This window comes from Salvelinus alpinus, chromosome 3 (assembly GCF_045679555.1).
Source record: "Salvelinus alpinus chromosome 3, SLU_Salpinus.1, whole genome shotgun sequence".
Classification (NCBI taxonomy): Eukaryota; Metazoa; Chordata; class Actinopteri; order Salmoniformes; family Salmonidae; genus Salvelinus; species Salvelinus alpinus.
The window spans coordinates 90,584,326-90,609,281 of record NC_092088.1 but is presented as its reverse complement, the minus strand read 5'-3'; the positions used below and the strand labels follow the sequence as shown (position 1 = coordinate 90,609,281).

Sequence of the window (24,956 nt, the reverse complement as noted above, 5' to 3'; positions counted from 1 at the left end):
TACCACTATAACCCTATAGAATACCACTATAAACCTATAGAATACCGCTATAAACCTATAGAATACCACTATAACTATAAACCTATAGAATACCACTATAAACCTATAGAATACCACTATAAACCTATAGAATACCACTATAAACCTATAGAATACCACTATAACTATAAACCTATAGAATACCACTATAAACCTATAGAATACCACTATAAACCTATAGAATACCACTATAAACCTATAGAATACCACTATAACTATAAACCTATAGAATACCACTATAAACCTATAGAATACCATATATCTAAGCCTATAGTTCAGATCAGTTTATCATGAATTTGTTCCTGGATCATAAATATCGATCCAGACCTGCAGATAGGGAACCTGGCATTCAGTGGTATACTAGTAGGGGATGTTGATCTAACATTAAAATGGCTCTGGGCGATGTATATTACTATTGGCCAAGTCAACGCCGCTGAATGTTCACACATTAAAATGGCTCTGGGCGATGTATATTACTATTGGCCAAGTCAACGCCGCTGAATGTTCACACATTAAAATGGCTCTGGGCGATGTATATTACTATTGGCCAAGTCAACGCCGCTGAATGTTCACACATTAAAATGGCTCTGGGCGATGTATATTACTATTGGCCAAGTCAACGCCGCTGAATGTTCACACATTAAAATGGCTCTGGGTGATTTATATTACTATTGGCCAAGTCAACGCCGCTGAATGTTCACACATTAAAATGCAGCAGGTGAAGTTGACAATCTGCAGTCTTTTTTATGTATGGCGGCTAAACATGATGAAGCTGTCTGGTCTCAACGGTTTCTTATACTGTACAGTCAATAGCTGTACTGTAGATATGTATTTATGTGTGTATTTATGTGACTGGGACAAAGCACATCAATGAACATTTCTGTAAATGTGATAGATTTAGCCAGCTGGCTAGTTGTCATGCAGTAATATTTATATAGTGTCCATTTGTTTAATATGTCTAGGGAACTATGCTTGGTTAAATGGGGTATTCTGACTTCTTCCAAAGTGTATTTTACTGTAATGTGTTAAAGTCCAAACGATGAAATTGGGTTAAAATGTTTTATCTATTATAACATAACACATGTCTGGTGACAAAGCCATGTTTTAATATCAGTATCTATCTCTCGTACATGATGTGAAAAACAAGTCAGTCGGACAGAATGGACATTATTACTGTATACTGTGTGACTAACAGACAGTTCATCATGTAGGCCAGACCAACGTTGGGACATTGAGTTTTCCTCATTATGATGCATTTACATGACACTACAGAATCCTATGACAGCCGTGTTAGCTCCTGTTGACATTACATAACATGGGGAATATTGAAACATTCTAACTGAATGTCGACGATTAGAACACTATTTTTCAAGTGTTCCACTCCGCTAGCCAGCACCTCGCCTAAATAGGTGTGTGTTTCTTTCGCCTCTGGATTACAGGTTTACCATTGAACTTGAAGCCCAGAGAAATATATTTAGAGAGTTTGTCCATTTTTCATATTTAGAGAATAAAGGAGAGATGCACACTCTAGGAGCTCAGATGCAATAATATGTATGTCCAATGTTTCGACAGACAAGCTGTCTTCATCAGGGTATAATGACGAACACTGCGGGGTGACTCGTTTATATAGTGTCAAAAGACACACACAGGTGTCTGTAATCATGGCCGGGTGTGGCCTGATATCATTGGTTAATTCTCATATATTAAAATAGCATACAAAAAACATTTGAATAGCGTACGATCATAGATACAATTTGGCTACATAAGCCTACAAAACATTTACAGCAGCAAAATCACAACAATCACAAGAATGGCTTCAGATCAAAATCTATGTTGAGACCGAAGGGAGCAAGAGTCTTTAAATTAAAGATCCAGGCAGCCTCTCATTTTAACAATAAATTGTCGAGGTCACCCCCTCTCCTAGGGAGGGTGACATGTTCGATACCAATATAACGTAGAGACGAAATCGAGTGGTTTGCTTCCAAAAATCTGTAATCCAGACTAGCTGACACGATGATTTATGACCACTTTTCTTCTTCTCTGTCCTCCACTCCTATCACTTTTTGAATGGATTATCATAGAGACATTGGTTTTCTTAGAGGATTATCTACACTATTGGTCAAACAATGTGTTTTCATTGGACCACCTACACAGAGTCATGTTGCTGTACTTCTCTGTTTAGTCCTGCAGGACCAGTAGTTGTCTATGAATCAGACTGACTCTGAGTACAAAGACATTTGACAAACAGTTTCCTGGACAATTCAGAGACCCCGATACCTGCGGACACAGATATCAGCAGCACGTCAAGCCAAAACACTAATCAATCAATCAATCAATCAGTAAAATGTATTTTGTAAAGGCCTTTTTACAGCAGCCGTTGTCCCAAAGTGCTTATACAGAAACACAGCCTAAAACCCCAAAGAGCAAGCAATGCAGATGTAGAAGCACAGAGGCTAGGAAAACTCCCTAGAAGGCAGGAACCTAGAAAGAAACCTAGAGAGGAACCAGCCTCTGAGGGGTGGCCAGTCCTCTTCTGGCTGTACCTGGTAGAGAGGAACCAGGCTCTGAGGGGTGGCTTGTCCTAGGTGCTGAGTAACGGAGAGTCAACTGTAGGCTAGGTGCTGACTAACAGAGAGTCAACTGTAGGCTAGGTGCTGACTAACGGAGAGTGAACTGTAGGCTAGGTGCTGACTAACAGAGAGTCAACTGTAGGCTAGGTGCTGACTAACAGAGAGTCAACTGTAGGCTAGGTGCTGACTAACGGAGAGTGAACTGTAGGCTAGGTGCTGACTAACAGAGAGTCAACTGTAGGCTAGGTGCTGACTAACAGAGAGTCAACTGTAGGCTAGGTGCTGACTAACAGAGAATCAACTGTAGGCTAGGTGCTGACTAACGGAGAGTGAACTGTAGGCTAGGTGCTGACTAACAGAGAGTCAACTGTAGGCTAGGTGCTGACTAACAGAGAGTCAACTGTAGGCTAGGTGCTGACTAACGGAGAGTCAACTGTAGGCTAGGTGCTGACTAACAGAGAGTAAACTGTAGGCTAGGTGCTGACTAACGGAGAGTAAACTGTAGGCTAGGTGCTGACTGGAAAAATGTCTTTGTTCTTTATTGACAACATAAAGGTGTCTAATGTCTTTGTTCTTTGTTGACAACATAAAGGTGTCTACTGTCTTTGTTCTTTGTTGACAACATAAAGGTGTCTAATGTCTTTGTTCTTTATTGACAACATAAAGGTGTCTAATGTCTTTGTTCTTTATTGACAACATAAAGGTGTCTAAAGTCTTTGTTCTTTATTGACAGCAGAAAGGTGTCTGTCTTTGTTCTTTTTTGACAACAGAAAGGTGTCTGTCTTTGTTCTTTTTTGACAACAGAAAGGTGTCTGTCTTTGTTCTTTATTGGCAAACAGAAAGGTGTCTGTCTTTGTTCTTTATTGACAACAGAAAGGTGTCTGATGTATTTGTTTGTTCCCAGGGTTTGAAAGGAGACTCAGGTCCTATTGGCCCCAAAGGTGATCAAGTAAGTTATAATCCCTCATCTATGGTTTGGTTTTAAACATTAGTAAATAGCATGAGCTGATGTACACCCCAAACTGTTTGTAGGGGTGCTGACTAACAGACAGTCAACTGTAGGCTAGGTGCTGACTAACAGAGAGTCAACTGTAGGCTAGGTGCTGACTAACAGAGAGTCAACTGTAGGCTAGGTGCTGACTAACAGAGAGTAACCTGTAGGCTAGGTGCTGACTAACAGAGAGTCAACTTTAGGCTAGGTGCTGACTAACAGAGAGTCAACTGTAGGCTAGGTGCTGACTAACAGAGAGTAAACTGTAGGCTAGGTGCTGACTAACAGAGAGTCAACTGTAGGCTAGGTGCTGACTAACAGAGAGTAACCTGTAGGCTAGGTGCTGACTAACAGAGAGTAAACTGTAGGCTAGGTGCTGACTAACAGAGAGTGAACTGTAGGCTAGGTGCTGACTAACAGAGAGTCAACTGTAGGCTAGGTGCTGACTAACAGAGAGTCAACTGTAGGCTAGGTGCTGACTAACAGAGAGTCAACTGTAGGCTAGGTGCTGACTAACAGACAGTCAACTATAGGCTAGGTGCTGACTAACGGAGAGTCAACTGTAGGATAGGTGCTGACTAACAGAGAGTCAACTGTAGGCTAGGTGCTGACTAACAGAGAGTCAACTGTAGGCTAGGTGCTGACTAACGGAGAGTCAACTGTAGACTAACAGAGAGTCAACTGTAGGCTAGGTGCTGACTAACAGACAGTCAACTGTAGGCTAGTTGCTGACTAACGGAGAGTCAACTGTAGAGAAAGAAAGAAAGTTGTGTACTCTATATATGTTCTCAACTTCTTGATAGGAAACAAAGCGCACCACCCAGGTCACATGACTGTTCCTCTGACTTCAGAATTCAATCTGTTTGACCACTGGTCATTTCATTAAACGAGAGAGAGAGAGAGAGAGAGAGAGAGAGAGAGAGAGAGAGAGAGAGAGAGAGAGAGAGAGAGAGAGAGAGAGAGAGAGAGAGAGAGAGAGAGAGAGAGAGAGAGAGAGAGAGAGAGAGAGAGAGAGAGAGAGAGAGAGAGAGAGAGAGAGAGAGAGAGAGAGAGAGAGAGAGAGAGAGAGAGAGAGAGAGAGAGAGAGAGAGAGAGAGAGAGAGAGAGAGAGAGAGAGAGAGAGAGAGAGAGAGAGAGAGAGAGAGAGAGAGAGAGAGAGAGAGAGAGAGAGAGAGAGAGAGAGAGAGAGAGAGAGAGAGAGAGAGAGAGAGAGAGAGAGAGAGAGAGAGAGAGAGAGAGAGAGAGAGAGGGAGTCTATTTTGTAGAGCTATCCGAGGATGGGCAGCACACCAGACATAGGTTCCTAGGGAATAGGATGGACAGCACACCAGACATAGGTTCCTAGGGAATAGGATGGGCAGCACACCAGACATAGGTTCCTAGGGAATAGGATGGGCAGCACACCAGACATAGGTTCCTAGGGAATAGGGTGACATGTGGTATGAAGACCAGACATAGGTTCCTGATACTATTTGCAACTTTTCCTTTAGTTATGCTTTGCCAGGCAAGCTCAATCAAGCCCAGATAATGTATTTGAAATGATGTGAAGTAGTATTTGAACCCAGCCGTGGTGGACAACACACAGCTAAATAAAGCAGTAACACAAGGTGATGTGAAGTAGTATTTGAACCCAGCTGTGGTGGACAACACACAGTTAAATAAAGCAGTAACACAAGGTGATGTGAAGTAGTATTTGAACCCAGCTGTGGTGGACAACACAAGGTGATGTGAAGTAGTATTTGAACCCAGTTGTGGTGGACAACACACAGGTAAATAAAGCAGTAACACAAGGTGATGTGAAGTAGTATTTGAACCCAGCTGTGGTGGACAACACACAGGTAAATAAAGCAGTAACAAAAGGTGATGTGAAGTAGTATTTGAACCCAGCTGTGGTGGACAACACACAGCTAAATAAAGCAGTAACACAAGGTGATGTTCATTTTGACCTTTAAAGCTCTGCATGCACAAGCCCTGCCGCCAGTACCGCCGCTTGGCTAGACGTGAAGGTAACTTCTGTAGACATTTATTTAGTGTAGTAATACTCTCTGCCATAATTTAGAGTCTAAGAGAATGATTGAATAACAGCAATTTCTTCCTTTCAAAATGAATCGTCTGAATGTGTGTCACTTGACGTTCAGTGTTATACTATACGTTGTGTATGACAGGTGCTGAGGAAAGATCAATATAAGAGTCAATAAATTGATGAATGACTAATGAGTTCAACGATAAAAAAACAATAATTTCTCTCTCCCACAGGGCGATACGGGTCTTCAAGGTCTGCCTGGTCTCAGTGTAAGTATGCAGTCTTTTATGCAGCTGTCTTCATATGAATCTACACACACACACACACACACACACACACACACACACACACACACACACACACACACACACACACACACACACACACACACACACACACACACACACACACACACACACACACACACACAGGGGGGGATGAGGAGAGCGTAAGGAGGGGGTGATGAGATGGGATGAGAAGAGGGGAAGGAGGGGTGATGAGGAGAGTGGAAGGAGGGTGGGATGAGGGGAATGAGGGGGGATGAGGAGAGGGGAATGAGGGTGGGATGAGGGGAATGAGGGGGGATGAGGAGAGGGGAAGTAGGAGGTTATGAGGGGAAGGAGGGGGGATGAGGAGAGGGGAAGGAGGAGGTTATGAGGCGAAGGAGGAGGAATGAGGGGGGATGAGGAGAGGGGAAGGAGGAGGAATGAGGGGGGATGAGGAGAGGGGAAGGAGGAGGTTATGAGGGGAAGGAGGGGGGATGAGGGGGGATGAGGAGAGGGGAAGGAGGAGGAATGAGGGGGGATGAGGAGAGGGGAAGGAGGAGGTTATGAGGGAAAGGAGGAGGAATGAGGGGGGATGAGGAGAGGGGAAGGAGGAGGAATGAGGGGGGATGAGGAGAGGGGAAGGAGGAGGAATGAGGGTGGAGGAGGTTATGAGGGGAAGGAGGAGGAATGAGTGGAAGGAGGAGGAATGAGGGGGATGAGGAGGGGAGAGAGGAGGTTATGAGGGGGATGAGGAGGGGAGAGAGGAGGTTATGAGGGGGATGAGGAGAGGAGAGAGGGATTTGGAACTGCTCAGGTGAACAGTCTCAGTGTCACATTACCATCCACCTCTGTGCTGTCTGGGAGGTCAGGCAAGGAGAGGCTAGACAGGGGTAGATGAGCACGGTTAACCCCCTCTCTCCACACCTCTCCTGGGGCTTGGAGCATGGTGGAGAGCAGGCAGGTCTGGTCTGGAGCTCTGGGGGGAAGGATGGGAAGGGCAGGAGGAGATGAGAAGGGGATGGCAGGTAGCATCCATGGTGGACCTACATGTGACGACATGGTTTCCTTCACTCTGTCTCTCAACTTTGAACTTTTATTAGTCAAATTTAAGTTATCACATGCGCCGAATACAACAGGTGTTGTTGTCATTCACCTTACTGTGAAATGCTTACTACCAAGCCCTTAACCAACAATGCAGTTTTAAGAAAATAGAGTTAAGAAAATATTTACAAAGAAAAAAAAGTAACACAATAAAATAACAATAATGAGGCTATATACAGGGGGTACCGGTACCGAGTCAATGTACGGGGCTACAGGTTAATCGAGCTCATTTGTACATGTAGGTAGGGGTAAAGTGACTATGCATAGATAATAAACAGTGAGTAGCAGCAGTGTAAAAACAAAGGGGAGGGGGTTGTTAATGCAAAAGGTCCGGGTGGCCATTAGATTAATTGTTCAGCAGCCTTATGGCTTGGGGGTAGAAGCTGTTAAAGAGCCTTTTGGACCTAGACTTGGGGCTCCGGTACCGCTTGCCGTGTGGTAGCAGAGAGAACAGTCTATGACTTGGGTGACTGGAGTCTTTTTGGGGCCTTCCTCTGACACCGCCTAGTATATAGGTGCTGGATGGCAGGAAGCTTGGCCCCAGTGATGTACTGGGCCATACGCACTACCCTCTGTAGCGCCTTATGGTTGGATGTCGAGCAGTTGCCACACCAGTCGGTGATGCAACCGGTCAGAATGCTCTCGATGGTGCAGCTGTAGAACTTTTTGATGATCTGGGGACCCATGCCAAATCTTTTCAGTCTCCTGAGGGGGAATAGGTTTTGTCGTGCCCTCTTCACGACTGTTTTGGTGTGTTTGGACCATGATAGTTTGTTGGTGACGTGGACACCAAGGAACTTGAAACTATCGACCCGCTCCACTACAGCCCTGTCGATGTGAATGGGGTAGTGTTCGGTCCTCCTTTTTCTATAGTCCACGATCATCTCCTTTGTCTTGATCACGTTCAGGGAGAGGTTGTTTTCCTGGTACCACACTGCCAGGTCTCTGACCTCCTTCCTATAGGCTGTCTCATCGTTGTCGGTGATCAGGCCTACCACCGTTGTGTCATCAGCAAACTTAATAATGGTGTTGGAGTCATGCTTGGCCACGCGGTCTTGGGTGAACAGGGAGTACAGGAGGGGACTAAGCACGCACCCCTGAGGGGCCCCAGTGTTGAGGATTAGCGTGGCACATGTGTTGTTGCCTACACTTACCACATGGGGGCGGCCCGTCAGGAAGTCCAGGATCCAGTTGTAGAGGGAGGTGTTTAGTCCCAAGGTCCTTAGCTTAGTGATGAGCTTTGTGGGCACTATGGTGTTGAACACTGAGCTGTAGTCAATGAACAGCATTCTTACAAAGGTGTTAATTTTGTCCTGGTGGGAAAGGGCAGTGTGGAGTGCGATTGAGATTGCGTCATCTGCGGATCTGTTTGGGCGGTATGCGAATTGGAATGGGTCTAGGGTTTCCGGGATGATTGTGTTGATGTGAGCCATGACCAGCCTTTCAAGAACTTCATTGCTGCCGACGTGAGTGCTACGGGGCAGTAGTCATTTAGGCAGGTTACCTTTGCTTTCTTGGGCACAGGGACTATGGTGGTCTGCTTGAAACATGTAGGTATTACATGTACAGAATACACATGGTATACACTGTCCAATTAAATGCATACTGGCAGGTTCCTTCTGGACAATGCAACAACAATAAGAAATAATAAAATATAAGAATACCAACATAAAATAAATGTCTCAGTGGAATAGAATAAACCTCTCATCAACTCTCCTCTCCTCCCTTCTCCTTTCCTCTCCTCAGCTCTCCTCTCCTCAGGTCTCCTCTCCTCTGCTCTGCTCTCCTCAGCTCTCCTCTCCTCCCTTCTCCTTTCCTCTCCTCAACTGCTCTGCTCTCCTCAGCTCTCCTCTCCTCAACTCTCCTCTCCTCTCCTCCCCTCTCCTCTCCTCAGGTCTCCTCTCCTCAGCTCTCCTCCCCTCTGCTCTCCTCTCATCTGCTCTCTTCTCCTCAATTCTCCTCTGCTCTCCTCTGCTCTCCTCTCTTCTCCTCCCCACTAACTCAGTCTAGGAGTTCCAGACACCAGTCTCTCCCAGTAGACCTTCAGCGTTTACTGAATCCCAGTAGAATCCTCAGCCTGCTTCATGCATAGTGCTCCTATAATTGGGCTGGCTGCACTGTCTGCTTGTCCTCTCTAGTTCTGTTAACATGAGCCCAGGGGAGAAGGGGCTTAGTGGGAGCATAGCCTAGAAACTCCTAGACAGAGACTGGTAGATTAATATACACACACATGCATGGGTGCACACACACTCACAGAGATGCACGTACATGCGCACACGCACACACACAAACAATGCATGAACCCACGCACGTACACACACACACACTAATACACACAGGGCCTGGCTGGTGTTGTTAGGGGAGGTGATGGGTGGAGATGAAGAGTATACTGTGAGTGGTTAGCTAATTATCTGCCCTGCCACGTCTCATTAGCACTGGAGCGAGGCAGAGTGTGTGTGACACCGACCCTTTCATGTCACCCAAATACTTACCAAACCCCAACCCAAAACTGTCACCGTTGACGAGCTATTTACTCTAGCTAATTATACATTAATAAGAGACGAATCAGGATAACAGAAATTCTATCCTGGCTATCGAGAACACCATGGTTGGCGTTACCAGATCTTCTCACAACAGACTTGTAAACAACATTGCAGTGATAGTGGACGTACTATCACTGAACACGTACTGAATGCTACTAAATGGTAGTATAGATGAACTAGCCGATATACCCCATTCAGTTTAACCCAAGGTTTCCCTTTTACAAGTACTGTGTACATATGATATACATTGAGAATGAATTGAGTTAGTAAAGCAGTACTTTGTGAGATAGAACATTGTGTTTTATAGAGAGGCATCACGTTTCCTAGCTGTCATTCATGTTTACAGCCGCTGTCACAGATACCAAAGGCTTGTCAGCCGTCTTGTTAAACGATAGATTTCTGTCCACCGTTTTAAAGAGGCAATCTGTGATTTAAAAAAAACAATGAAGCCGCCACCCTGCCACAGTTTTGGTAAACGGCTAAGGGACAGCTACTGTGCGGATGCAAGGACTGCCCATCCATGAGATCAAAATGATAGTTTAAACCATCTTCTGAAGCTATACAGCAGGGCTAGGCAACCCTGTTCCTGGAGTACACAGATACTGCAGGGTTTTGTTCCAACTAGGCACCACATCTGACCTAATTCATCAGTTCAGTGATTGCCTAAATTCAACACACCTGGTCTTCCAGGTCGATTAAATCATAAACAGGAACTGCCTACCCCTGATGTACAGTGTTTGTTTGCAATTATACTGTTTACAAAAAAAATTAGTAAAATACAAGCTTATATTTGCGGGTTTGATGGGGTACGACAGTTGAACTCAGCTCATGAAGCATTTGAAGTTATCATGGGTATATATCACCCCCCCCAAAAAAGTACAAAAATGGATGTACAAACTACAGATTGTACCTTTAAGCACAGAGACAGGGGCCTGTGAGTGACTTTCACATTCTGTACACATGTCATGTTATGAATGGCTATTTTCTGCAGCTGCTGCTTCCAAGAAAAAGGCGTCAGTGTTTTTGCGAGGATGCCAATTGAAATGGGACACCACTTATTTGGGATGGATGTGTAAGCTGATCGGTTGATCTGTGGCCCTGGATGTGGACAGTAGTTTGTGAGGACAGACAACTCTGTCTGTCTGTCTGTCTGTCTGTCCGTCCGTCCGTCTGTCTGTCTGTCTGTCTGTCTGTCTGTCTGTCTGTCCGTCCGTCCGTCCGTCCGTCCGGTCCGTCCGTCCGTCCGCATACCTGTCTGTCTGACTGTCTGCTCCCCTCCCTTCCACCCACAACACCAGTAGGAGTGACTGTGAAAGGCCCTAACCTGGGTTCAAATAATACTGCTTAGACTCAGTCCCTTCTGACCCACATTCATAGCAGGATTTATCAAAGAATTGTTACGAGATTACAAAAACCATAACCTGCCACCTTCTGATCAATCTACCAATGCTGTTTTGTTCTTCTGATTGAACTATTTTGTATAGTGTATAATGTGTCTTCAATTAGACTGATATTGTAGTTGTCATTGTTTTCTGTTGTTTGTTTCAGGTGGAGAAAGAGGGACTCAAGGGAGATCAGGTATATTCATATTTTCCTTGACATTTCATTGTTTTTATGTGGTACACTGAGTCTGAAGCTCATATCCTCATGTACCCACCAACACGTACCTCTCTATGCTGTTCTGACAGGCTGTTAAATAAACCATAAATGAAGCAAAACAACCCTCCTCCTGATCCAAATCAATTTGATGAAGTGCACTTTTTATTATGTAATTGGTCACGGAACAATGGCCCTGCCTAGGTCAGATTTACAATAGACCCAGGCATACAGCAGTTTATATGAGGCCTTGTCAGAGGAGGAATGACAACTGCAGGAGTTATGTTGGAGAACTATGGAAGTTCCTAATATGGATGGCGTACGGACATTATCATTGTGAATGACAACTCTACACTATTCTTTGTAATTTGAAATGTTCAAAACATTGTTTGTTTTATTTTTTATTTTTTAATGTTTTGGTAACACTTTACTTAAAGCCTGTAGATATAATGCTTCATAACTTGTTATAAGCATATATGAGCCTTTATATTGAGGCATAATCAAATCAAATCAAATTGTATTGGAGACATACACATATTTAGCAGATGTTATTGCGGGTGTAGTGAAATGCTTGTATTCCTAGCTCCAACAGTGCTGTAATATCTAACAGTGCAGTAGTATCTAACAATTCACAACAATACACACAAATCTGTATGTGCAGCAGTATGTAAACATTATTACAGTGACTAGTGTTCCATCGTTAAAGTGGCCAGTGATTCCATGTCTATGTATATACGGCAGCAGCCTCTAAGGTGCAGGGTTGAGTAACCGGGTGGAAGCCGGCTAGTGATGGCTATTTAACATTCGGATGGCCTTACGATAGAAGCTGTTTTTCAGTCTCTCGGTACCAGCTTTGATGCACCTGTACTGACCTCTCCTTCTGGATGATAGCGGGGTGAACAGGCCGTGGCTCAGGTGGTTGATGTCCTTGATTATCTTTTTGGACTTCCTGTGACATCGGGTGCTGTAGGTGTCCTGGAGGGCAGGTAGTTTGCCCCCGGTGATGCGTTGTGCAGACCTCACTACCCTCTGGAGAGCCTTACGGTTGTGGGCGTACCAGGCAGTGATACAGCCCGACAGGATGCTCTCGATTGTGCATCTGTAAAAGTTTGTGAGGGTTTTAGGGGCAAAGATACATTTCTTCAGCCTCCTGAGGTTGAAGAGATGCTGTTACACCTTCTTCACGGCACTGTCTGTGTGGGTGGACCATTTCAGTTTCAGTGATGTGTACGCCGAGGAACTTGAAGCTTTCCACCTACTCCACTGCGAACCCATCGATGTGGATAGGGGCGTGCTCCCTTTGCTGTTTCCTGAAGTCCACCATCAGCTCCTTTGTTTTGTTGACGTTGAGGGAGAGGTTATTTTCCTGGCACCACTCAGCCGGGGCCTTCACCTCCTTCCTGTAGGCTGTCTTGGCATTGTTGGTAATCAGGCCTACTACTGTTGTGTCATCTGCAAACTTGATGATTGAGTTGGAGGTGTGCATGGCCATGCCGTCATGGGTGAACAGGGAGGATAGGAGGGTACTATGTTGTTGAAGGCTGAGCTGTAGTCAATGAACAGCATTCTTACATAGGTATTCCTCTTGTCCAGATGGGATAGGGCAGTGTGCAGTGTAATGGCAATTTAATTGTCTGTGGATCTATTGGGGCGGTAAGAAAATTGAAGTGGGTCTAGGGTGTCATGTAAGGTAGAGGTGATATGATCCTTAACTAGCCTCTCAAAGCACTTCATGATGCCAGAAGTGAGTGATGCGGGGCGATAGTCATTTAGTTCAGTTACCTTTGCTTTCTTGGGTACAGGAACAATGGTGGACATCTTGAAGCATGTGGGGACAGCAGACTAGGATAGGGATGGATTGAATATGTCCGTGAACACTCCAGCCAGCTTGTCTGCGCATGCTCTGAGGACGCGGCTATGGATGCCATCTGGGCCGACAGCCTTGCGAAGGTTAATACGTTTAAATGTCTTCCTCCCGTCATCCACGGAGAACAGGAGACAACAGTTATTGGGAGCAGGACACATCGGTGGCACTGTGTTATCCTCAAAGCACGCGAAGGAGGTATTTAGCTTGTCCGGTAGCAAGACGTCGGTGTCCGCGATGTGGCTGGTTTTCCCTTTGTAATCCGTGATTGTCTGTAGACCCTGCCCCATACGTCTCGTGTCTAAGCCGTTGAATCGCAACTCTACTTTGTCTCTGTCTTACACCTATGTAACCAGTCTTACACCTATGTAACCAGTCGTACACCTATGTAACCAGTCGTACACCTATGTAACCAGTCTTACACCTATGTAACCAGTCTTACACCTATGTAACCAGTCTTACACCTATGTAACCAGTCTTACACCTATGTAACCAGTCTTACACCTATGTTACCAGTCTTACACCTATGTAACCAGTCGTACACCTATGTAGCCAGTCTTACACCTATGTAACCAGTCTTGCACCTATGTAACCAGTCTTACACCTATGTAACCAGTCTTACACCTATGTAACCAGTCTTACACCTATGTAACCAGTCTTACATTTATGTAACCAGTCGTACACCTATGTTTTGCATCTGACAGGAGCCACCGGGCCTAACTGGAGATACGGTACGCCCAGCACCAGCAATTAAACTTGAATGAAATCAAATCTAGGTATTTTCATACAGCAATTAAGCCAACTAGGCAGCCAGCTGTCTTTGTGCTGCACATGAGGTTGGTGGCATCTTAGTTGGGGAGAACGGGCTAGTGGTAATGACTGGAGCGGAATCAGTGGAATGGTATCAAATACATCAAACACATGGTTTCCAGGTGTTTGATGCCATTCCATTTGCTCTGTTCCAGCCATTATTATGAACCATCCTCCCGTCAGCAGCCTCCACTGGTGTGCTGAGAACATGTGGCTCTAACATCTGTCTCCACAGCAGCTTTATAAGCAACAAGCTGTTAACCCATAGCCTGATCCAGGATCTGTTTGTGTTGCCTTTCTAACTCATATTGTCATTGGCAACAGGTCTGGGATGAGGCCGTGAGTTTACATCTGTGTCCATAGAAACAAGCTGGAGACACACTCATTCTAACACTGAATGCCATCCAACCAGCCTATCTAGGAATCCATCCAGCATCCAGCTAGCCTGGTCCATTGCTGTCCTTGTCGAGCCAATCTTTCTTTGGCATGGCAATGAGTAGGAAGGCATTGGCATGATAGCACAAACAGATCTGGCACCAGGCTAGCATCCAGCCCCTTTCTCTCTCTTATACAGAAGCAACATTTCAACAAATAGCAGAATATCAATGGCGTGTCAAACAGCAGAATGTTAGGCTATGTGTCCAGTGTTACTGGTGCTATGAGAGGCCTAGACCGTGAAGCTAGGGTAACGCAACACCCATAGCCTGGCCTTACACAAATGACAGCCCTGCTCTGATACCCTTCTGTCTTCTGTCCCTAGGGATCCCCTGGGTTGCCAGGTCAGACGGGGGCTCTGGGCAAAGAGGGCAAAAGGGTGAGTAAACGCCACACACACAATCACACACAGGCACTGCTACTCTTTGTGTGGCCTGGGCTGGGCCTAGCTCCTGCTTCTGGACCCCCTCTCCTGGGGATGGCCTGACAACAGCTGAGGACAGAGTGTGGGGTGGATGTAGGGGCCTGAGTTGGTCTGGGTGGGCCTGGTAGGGCCTGGGTGGGCCCTAGGTAGGGCCTGGGTGGGCCTGGTAGGGCCTGGGTGGGCCTGGTAAGGCCTGGGTGGGCCCTAGGCAGGGCCTGGTAGGGCCTGGGTGGGCCTGGTAGGGCCTGGGTGGGCCTGGTAGGGACTGGGTGGGCCTAGGTGGGACTGGGTGGGCCTGGGTGGGCCTGGGTGGGCCTGGTAGGGTCGAGCCCTGGGGGAATGCTAATAGTTTGACTACGTTTAATAAATGTCTCTGAGAGGTCAACATGACTGGCAGCACACGTGGCCAGTACCAGCAGGCAGCTGTCCTAAGCAGTGTTATGTTTCCTATAAAGGGCCATACAGGGTTAAAAGAACAATGGCTGTGACTGTACAAACAAGAACATTCCAGTTCTACCCAGTTGGCCCACTTGGATTTCACCTCTTGCTACAGTCGAGCAGTCTTAGAGCTCTCACCAATTCCTAGAGGTACTGCAGTGGTCAATATCATTTTTACATTTTAGTCATTTAGCAGACGCTCTTATCCAGAGCGACGTACAGTAGTGAGTGTATACATCTTTTTGCATTCAACTTAGCCTTGATTAAACTACAGCATGCATGTAATGTTGCAGTTATACTGTGATGCTTCAGATGCAGAATCTTAATTTGATCACCCTGTTACAGGAGAAAGTTGAGGTATTTTAGGGTTAAAAAAGCTTCTTAAAAGTCTTTCCATGTTAACATTTTTGACCTGATTTTCTCTTCCTAAAAATGTATCAACCCCTACAAAAATTCACATTTCCTGTTAATGCAGGATTATTTTCCTGCTGTAGCAAACTGGCTCAAATTAAGATCCTTCACCTGTATGTCACCAGTATCAGATGGTTCCAACTTCCAAAACAAGGCCGGCTACCTATAAAACTGTGACCTTGTACACCTGTTTTGAGCACCGGAGGCTGCTGAGGAACGAACAGCTCATAATAATAGCTGGAACGGAGTGAATGGAATGGCATCAAACACATGGAAACCATGGAAACCATATGTTTGATGTATTTGATACCATTCCACTGATTCCGCTCCAGTCATTACCACTAGTGCCACCAACCTCCCGTGGTTATGAGCCACACACTACAGTACTGTGGATCATTTTGCAACAGCTAATGGGGATCCTGATAAAATACCAAATACCAAATTGTAAGGATTACACTGCAGGGAGTGTTGAGATTGTCCCGTTATGTTGGTTTTCAAACGTAAGTAGTGTAAGTATAGTGTATTCACTTTAGAAAGCAAGCTGAAAGATGACCTGTTAGGGGCCTGATTGGTCTCACACTTCTTCTCCATCCCTAGCAAACACAGCTGATTAATCAACTTGCATTCTAAACTGAAGATCATGATTAGGTGATTTTATTTATTTATTTTATTTCACCTTTATTTAACCAGGTAGGCTAGTTGAGAACAAGTTCTCATTTACAACTGCGAGCTGGCCAAGAATAAAGCAAAGCGGTTCGAAATATACGACAACACACACATGGAATAAACAAACATACAGCCAATGATACAGTAGAAAAAAGTCTATATACAGTGTGTGCAAATGTGGTAAGATAAGGGAGGTAAGGCAATAAATATGCCATGGTGGCGAAGTAATTACAATATACCAATTAAACACCGGAGTGATTGATGTGCAGAAGATGAATGTGCAAGTAGATACTGGGGTGCAGTATCTGGGGTGCAAAGGAGCAAGATAAATAAATAAATACAGTATGTGGATGAGGTAGTTGGATGGGCTATTTACAGATGGGCTATGTACAGGTGCAGTGATCTGTGAGCTGCTCTGACAGCTGGTGCTTAAAGCTAGTGAGGGCCTTGAGACAGTTGAGACATGGATTGTGGGTGAATGGGCAAGACAAAATATTTAAGTTCCTTTGAACGGGGTATGGTGGTAGGTGCCAGGCACACCAGTTTGTATCAAGAACTGCAACGCTGCTGGGTTATTTACGCTCAAAATTTACCCATGTGTATCAAGAATGGTCCACTACCCTAAGGACATCCAGCTAACTGGGAAGCATTGGAGGGAAGCATTGGAGTCAACATGGGCAGCATCCCTGTGGAATGCTTTCGACACCTTTCAGAGTCCATGACCCGACGAATTGAGGCTGTTCTGAGGGCAAAATGGGGGAGTGAGGGGGTTCTTAATAAGGAAGGTATTCTTAATGTTTGGTACACTCAGTGTATATCAACAGTTTAGTGCTATTCCTGAACTTTTCCGTAGCTCTCACTGACACTGCATGAGCTAACAGTGAATCACATTCTCAATGCAAGAATTCCTGGACAGAAAAAGAGAAATCGGAAGTTAGTTAGAGCTGATGGCAGGTGCTACTGTCTATATCCTCACACCAGAAGAGGAACGTTGCAACATAGCGCATCTGACCTCGGAGGCAACTGAATCGCTCGGGTGTCAAAGGTCACAATTATAGCGTGACCTCTATGAGAACTTGAACATAATGTCCAATTTCTACCCAGTCATAACACCTTTAATTGGTTTCCGTCTGTGTTTGGAGTCCAATTGGAGTCCAATCAGCATGTTGTAATGTTTCCTCGCTGGGTTTGGACCAGTGTTCATTAAAAGCAGTGAGCCCCATAGGGGAATAAAGTAACATTTAAACTAATGTCTTCTTGAGTGTGGAACATGCCTGGTTTCAAATATGATTTGTTTTCTTTCTTTTTAACTGCACTTCATTTGAGCTCGCCTGGCGTGATGGATCTAGTGGAATAGACAAAAACCCTGTCAACTGACACTCCAGTCAGGCTCATTCAAATGCTTCTTTTTGTTGTTGTTGAAAGAACTCAAATCCTAATTGAACCCAGGTCAGGTGTGGAAGGGTATCTCCTTCAGTAGTAATGTGTGAGGGGAGTGGAGTCGTTACACTAAGCCAGTCGGCCATTTGAATCAGTGTCAAAAATTGTTGTTCTGTTGAAGACACACACAACCTCTCTATTAATACCCAGGATGGGTCCCGAATGGACTCCTGTTCCCTGCTGTATGTAGGGCACTACTTCTGACCAGAACCCTATGGGGTAGTGCACTACTTCTAACCAGAGCCCTATGAGGTAGTGCACTACTTCTGACCAGAGCCCTATGGGGTAGTGCACTACTTCTGACCAGAGCCCTATGGGGTAGTGCACTACTTCTTACCAGGGCTCTATGAGGTAGTGCACTACTTCTGACCAGAGCCCTATGGGGTAGTGCACTACTTCTGACCAGAGCCCTATGAGGTAGTGCACTACTTCTGACCAGGGCTCTATGAGGTAGTGCACTACTTCTGACCAGGGCTCTATTGGGTAGTGCACTACTTCTGACCAGGGCTCTATGAGGTAGTGCACTACTTCTGACCAGAGCCCTATGGGGTAGTGCACTACTTCTAACCAGAGCCCTATGAGGTAGTCCACTACTTCTGACCAGGGCTCTATGAGGTAGTGCACTACTTCTGACCAGGGCTCTATGAGGTAGTGCACTACTTCTGACCAGGGCTCTATGAGGTAGTGCACTACTTCTGACCAGAGCCCTATGGGGTAGTGCACTACTTCTAACCAGAGCCCTATGAGGTAGTCCACTACTTCTGACCAGGGCTCTATGAGGTAGTGCACTACTTCTGACCAGGGCTCTATGAGGTAGTGCACTACTTCTGACCAGGGCTCTATGAGGTAGTGCACTACTTCTGACCAGAGCCCTATGGGGTAGTGCACTACTTCTAACCAGAGCCCTATGAGGTAGTGCACTAATTCTGACCAGAGCCCTATGGGGTAGTGCACTACTTCTTACCAGAGCCAGATGTTGAGACATGGATTGTGGGTTAATGGGCAAGACAAAATATTTAAGTTCCTTTGACCGGGGTGTGGTAGTAGGAGCGTTGCAGTTCAATCTCACACAAATGATCAATGAACCCACCGATCTGGCCCGGGCATCCTGGAAGGATATTGACCTCATTCCATCAGTAGAGAATGCCTGGTTATTCTTTAAAAGTGCTTTCCTCACCATCTTAAATAAGCATGCCCCATTCAAAAAATGTAGAACCAGGAACAGATATAGCCCTTGGTTCACTCCAGACCTGACTGCCCTTGACCAGCACAAAATCATCCTGTGGCGTACTGCATTAGCATCGAATAGCTCCCGCGATATACTTTTCAGGGAAGTTAGGAACCAGGCAGTTAGGAAAGCAAAGGCTAGCTTTTTCAAACAGAAATTTGCATCCTGCATCCACCTTTATTTAACCAGGTAGGCTAGTTGAGAACAAGTTCTCATTTACAACTGCGACCTGGCCAAGATAAAGCAAAGCATTTCGACACATACTGTACGACAACACAGAGTTACACATGGAATAAACAAACATACAGTCAATAATACAGTAGAAAAAGTATATATACAGTGTGTGTAAATGAGGTAGGATAAGGTAGGTAAGGCAATAAATAGGCCATGGTGGTGAAGTAATTACAATATACCAATTAAACACTGGAGTGAATAGATGTGCAGAAGATGAATGTGCAAGTAGAGATACTGGCGATGCGAAGGAGCAAGATAAATAAATACAGTTTTGGGATGAGGTAGTTGGATGGGCTATTTACAGATGAGCTATGTACAGGTGCAGTGATCTGTGAGCTGCTCTGAAAGCTGGTGCTTAAAGCTAGTGAGGGAAATATGAGTCTCCAGCTTCAGTGATGTTTGTAGCTCGTTCCAGTCATTGGCAGCAGAGAACTGGGATAAGGCGGGGCTTTTCCTAGCAAAGATTTGTAGATGACCTGGAGCCAGTGGGTTTGGCGACGAGTATGAAGCGAGGGCCAGCCAACGAGAGCTTACAGGTCACAGTGGTGGGTAGTACAGTGGGGCAAAAAAGTATTTAGTCAGCCACCAATTGTGCAAGTTCTCCCACTTAGAAAAATGAGAGAGGCCTGTAATTTTCATCATAGGTACACTTCAACTATGACAGATAAAATGAGAAAAAAAAATCCAGAAAATCACATTGTAGGATTTTTAATGAATTTATTTGCAAATTATGGTGGAAAATAAGTATTTGGTCAATAACAAAAGTTTATCTCAATACTTTATTATATACCCTTTGTTGGCAATGACAGAGGTAAAACGTTTTCTGTAAGTCTTCACAAGGTTTTCACACACTGTTGCTGGTATTTTGGCCCATTCCTCCATGCAGATCTCCTCTAGAGCAGTGATGTTTTGGGGCTGTTGCTGGGCAACACGGACTTTCAACTCCTTCCAAAGATTTTCTATGGGGTTGAGATCTGGAGACTGGCTAGGCCACTCCAGGACCTTGAAATTCTTCTTACGAAGCCACTCCTTCGTTGCCCGGGCGGTGTGTTTGGGATCATTGTCATGCTGAAAGACCCACCCACGTTTCATCTTTAATGCCCTTGCTGATGGAAGGAGGTTTTCACTCAAAATCTCACGATACATGGCCCCATTCATTCTTTCCTTTACACGGATCAGTCGTCCTGGTCCCTTTGCAGAAAAACAGCCCCAAAGCATGATGTTTCCACCCCCATGCTTCACATAGGTATGGTGTTCTTTGGATGCAACTCAGCATTCTTTGTCCTCCAAACACGACGAGTTGAGTTTTTACCAAAAAGTTATATTTTGGTTTCATCTGACCATATGACATTCTCCCAATCTTCTTCTGGATCATCCAAATGATCTCTAGCAAACTTCAGACGGGCCTGGACATGTACTGGCTTAAGCAGGGGGACACGTCTGGCACTGCAGGATTTGAGTCCCTGGCGGCGTAGTGTGTTACTGATGGTAGGCTTTGTTACTTTGGTCCCAGCTCTCTGCAGGTCATTCACTAGGTCCCCCGTGTGGTTCTGGGATTTTTGCTCACCGTTCTTGTGATCATTTTGACCCCACGGGGTGAGATCTTGCGTGGAGCCCCAGATCGAGGGAGATTATCAGTGATCTTGTATGTCTTCCATTTCCTAATAATTGCTCCCACAGTTGATTTCTTCAAACCAAGCCGCTTACCTATTGCAGATTCAGTCTTCCCAGCCTGGTGCAGGTCTACAATTTTGTTTCTGGTGTCCTTTGACAGCTCTTTGGTCTTGGCCATAGTGGACTTTGGAGTGTGACTGTTTGAGGTTGTGGACAGGTGTCTTTTATACTGATAACAAGTTCAAACAGGTGCCATTAATACAGGTAACGATTGGAGGACAGAGGAGCCTCTTAAAGAAGAAGTTACAGGTCTGTGAGAGCCAGAAATCTTGCTTGTTTGTAGGTGACCAAATACTTATTTTCCACCATAATTTGCAAATAAATTAATTAAAAATCCTACAATGTGATTTTCTGGATTTTTTTTTCTCATTTTGTCTGTCATAGTTGAAGTGTACCTATGATGAAAATTACAGGCCTCTCTCATCTTTTTAAGTGGGAGAACTTGCACAATTGGTGGCTGACTAAATACTTTTTTGCCCCACTGTATATGGGGCTTTGGTGACAAAACGGATGGCACTGTGATAGACTGCATCCAATTTGTTGAGTAGAGTGTTGGAGGCTATTTTGTAGATGACATCGTCGAAGTCGAGGATCGGTAGGATGGTGAGTTTTACGAGGGTATGTTTGGCAGCATGAGTGAAGGATGCTTTGTTGCGAAATAGGAAGCCGATTCTAGATTTAATTTTGGATTGGAGATGCTTAATGTGAGTCTGGAAGGAGAGTTTACAGTCTAGCCACACACCTAGTTATTTGTAGTTGTCCACATATTTTAAGTCAGAACCGTTCAGAGTAGTGATGCTGGACGGGTGGGCAGGTGCGGGCAGCGATCGGTTGAAGAGCATGCATTTAGTTTTACTTGCATTTAATAGCTTTTGGAGGCAACGGAAGGAGAGTTGTATGGCATTGAAGCTCGTTTGGAGGTTAGTTAACACAGTGTCCAAAGAAGGGCCAGAAGTATACAGAATGGTGTCGTCTGTGTAGAGTTGGATCAGAGAATCACCAGCAGCAAGAGCGACATCATTGATGTATACAGAGAAGAGAGTCCGCCCGAGAATTGAACCCTGTGGCTCCCCCATAGAGACTGCCAGAGGTCCGGACAACAGGCCCTCCGATTTTACACACTGAACTCTATCGGAGAAGTAGTTGGTGAACCAGGCGAGGCAGTCATTTGAGAAACAAGGGCTGTTGAGTCTGCCGATAAGAATGTGGTGATTGACAGAGTCGCCTGCCTTGGCCAGGTTGATGAATACGGCTGCACAGTAATGTCACTTATCGATGGCAGTTATGATATCGTTTAGGACCTTGAGCGTGGCTGAGGTGCACCCATGACCAGCTCTGAAACCAGATTGCATAGCGGAGAAGGTATGGTGGGATTCTAAATGGTCGGTAATCGGTTTGTTAACTTGGCTTTCAAAGACCTTAGAAAGGCAGGGTAGGATAGATATAGGTCTGTAACAGTTTGGGTCTAGAGTGTCTCCCCCTTTGAAGAGGGGGATGATCGCGGTAACTTTCCAATCTTTGGGAATCTCAGACGATACGAAAGAGAGGTTGAACAGGCTAGTAATAGGGGTTGCAACAATTTCGGGCAGATCATTTTAGAAAGAGAGGGTCCAGATTGTCTAGCCTGGCTGATTTGTAGGGGTCCTGATTTTGCAGCTCTATCAGAACATCAGCTATCTGGATTTGGGTGAAGGAGAAATGGGGAGGCTTGGGCGAGTTGCTGTGAGGGATGCCGGGCAGTTGACCGGAGTAGGGGTAGCCAGGTGGAAAGCATGGCCAGCCGTAGAAAAATGCTTATTGAAATTCTCAATTATAGTGGATTTATCGGTGGTGACAATGTTTCCTAGCCTCAGTGCAGTTACTATGAATGTGCTAAGGTTCCCCCTATTTAAAGCCCTGAACCTGTCACATGTGGCCCATATGAAACTGAGAAATCACTAATTGACTTCCTGTTAGTTGTGTGATGTCCTAGGACAAAGTGACAATTAAGTCTGTGATTGGGTAACACAGTGTAGATCTGTATACGTCAAGATAAGATAGAATACCATCCCATGACGTGTCTAGGGAAATCCAGATTAACTGTGAATCTGCCATCGCCTTACGTCGGCTGTGATACCCGGAGCTAGACGAGCCACATAGTGTTTTATTCAGCGGAATGTCAGCTTTCAATGAAAAAAAAATACCTCGTAAGTTTCTAACAGATTTTATTAATATAAAAATAAACTATACACTTTCGACTCAAGGGTGCACCAATCAGCTTTAGGGGGTAAAAGCTCTGAGCCTGTCACATGTAGCCCAGGGAAGTTGTTGTTCAACCTGTGTCTTTGGAAGCCTGTGGTTTAAGGAAGCGGAAGAAGACTTATTATTGGGGTCGGGTCTCTCTCTCTCTCTCTCTCTCTCTCTCTCTCTCTCTCTCTCTCTCTCTCTCTCTCTCTCTCTCTCTCTCTCTCTCTCTCTCTCTCACTCACTCACTCACTCACTCACTCACTCACTCTTTCACTCACTCACTCACTCACTCACTCTCTCTCTCTGTAACAGCCACAAAATCTATTTTATTTTCTCTCTCTCTCTCTCTCTCTCTCTCTCTCTCTCTCTCTCTCTCTCTCTCTCTCTCTCTCTCTCTCTCTCTCTCTCTCTCTCTCTCTCTTCCCCCCCCCCCCTGGCCCTGGTCCTGGCCCAACATTACACCTTAGTTTTACACCTTGTGAGTTTCCAGACCTGGGTTCAAATACTACTGAAAATAATTGTAAATACTTTCACTGTGCTTGAATGAGTTAGCCAATGCGCAATGCAACCAGTAGAATAGTCCCAAATCTGCACGTCTGGCACTTCAGGGAGGGTAACGCTCGACAGTATTTGAACGATTTCAAATAGTATTTGAACCCAGGTCTGCCTTTCACACCTTCTGGGTTTCCACTTGGTAAGGTGGCCTCAGCTGGAGTCTCTTGACTTCACTGTCTCTGAGCGCTCAAGACCTTTACGGCGTAGACGGAAGTATCAAGCTTCCTATCAAGCTATTGGATTAGACATTTGATTTGAGGTATAAGCTGTCGTCCAACCCAGCCCCTCCCACACTGTCTGCTCCTGTTCAGTTGAAGAAAAACAACCGATCAGACCCCTACCGTACGTCTCCCTTTAAAGAGACGTAGAGGGCTCTGGAACCGGTGGGAACGGGGGAACAGCAGCAGAGAAGGAAAGGGTGTATTTCAATCATTTCTGGTCAGACGTATTCCTGTTCCTTTAGTTAAACAGGCTTCTCTCATTGAGACAAATCTCTTTTACAACAAAGACCTGTTCATATATACAAACTGGGTGGTTCGAGCCCTGAATGCTGATTGGCTGACAGCCGTAGTATATCAGACCGTATACCGCGGATATGACAAAACATTTGTTTTTACTGCTCTAATTACCTTGGTAACCAGTTTATAACAGCAATAAGGCATGAGGGGGTGTGGTATATGGCCAATATACCATGGCTAAGGGATGTGGTATATTGCCTAAGACTATCCCTTAGCCGTGGTATATTGGCCATATACCACACACCCTCATGCCTTATTGCTTAAATATAGCACAGGAGGATGTCAAGTCAGTATAACATGGTCCTTCACTGTCCTCCATGTGACTCCATAATAAATCACAACACAGTTCTATATCTCTGCTTGATCACATGACTTTAATGGTTGACCTTAACAACACGTCAGGATGGCAGTAAGGGGGTAGTCCACTGTCATACAGTATGCAGGAAAAATGACAAACGCTTTGGAGTTGGACTTTGTAGTCATTAAGGTGGTGGTGTGTGTGTGTGTGTGTGTGTGTGTGTGTGTGTGTGTGTGTGTGTGTGTGTGTGTGTGTGTGTGTGTGTGTGTGTGTGTGTGTGTGTGTGTGTGTGTGTGTGTGTGTGTGTGTGTGTGTGTGTGTGTGTGTGTGTGTGTGTGTGTGTGTGTGTGTGTGTGTGTGTGTGTGTGTGTGTGTGTGTGTGTGTGTGTGTGTTCTTTTCAATATTAAAGCCTTGCGTCTGCATCACACCATGGTGGAGGGTAGCACCATTAATAGTCATGTGACTTGCTTACCATCCATTATGCATACAGTAGCATTGACATAGAATGGCAATCGAAGTCTGTGTCACAAATGACACCCTATTACCTATATAGTGCACTACTTTTAACCAGAGGCCTATGCGCACCCTGTGGGCTTTGGTTTAAA

At 45.2% G+C, this 24,956-nt stretch overlaps 1 protein-coding gene across 7 annotated transcripts in view; it reads left to right on the top strand.

The window, feature by feature from the left end:
* The window catches only part of col19a1 (collagen type XIX alpha 1 chain), a 259,676-nt gene that overhangs the window by 74,162 nt on the left and 160,558 nt on the right, over window positions 1-24,956 (top strand). For 4 of the 7 annotated variants that reach the window (XM_071394460.1, XM_071394455.1, XM_071394456.1 and 1 more), the window contains 5 exons: window positions 3,514-3,558; window positions 5,857-5,892; window positions 11,082-11,111; window positions 13,698-13,724; window positions 14,564-14,617. In XM_071394460.1, coding sequence (XP_071250561.1) covers window positions 3,514-3,558; window positions 5,857-5,892; window positions 11,082-11,111; window positions 13,698-13,724; window positions 14,564-14,617 — 192 coding nt within the window. The remainder of the gene's footprint in view (window positions 1-3,513; window positions 3,559-5,856; window positions 5,893-11,081; window positions 11,112-13,697; window positions 13,725-14,563; window positions 14,618-24,956) is intronic. The other 3 variants (XM_071394458.1, XM_071394457.1, XM_071394459.1) reach the window with 3 other exon arrangements.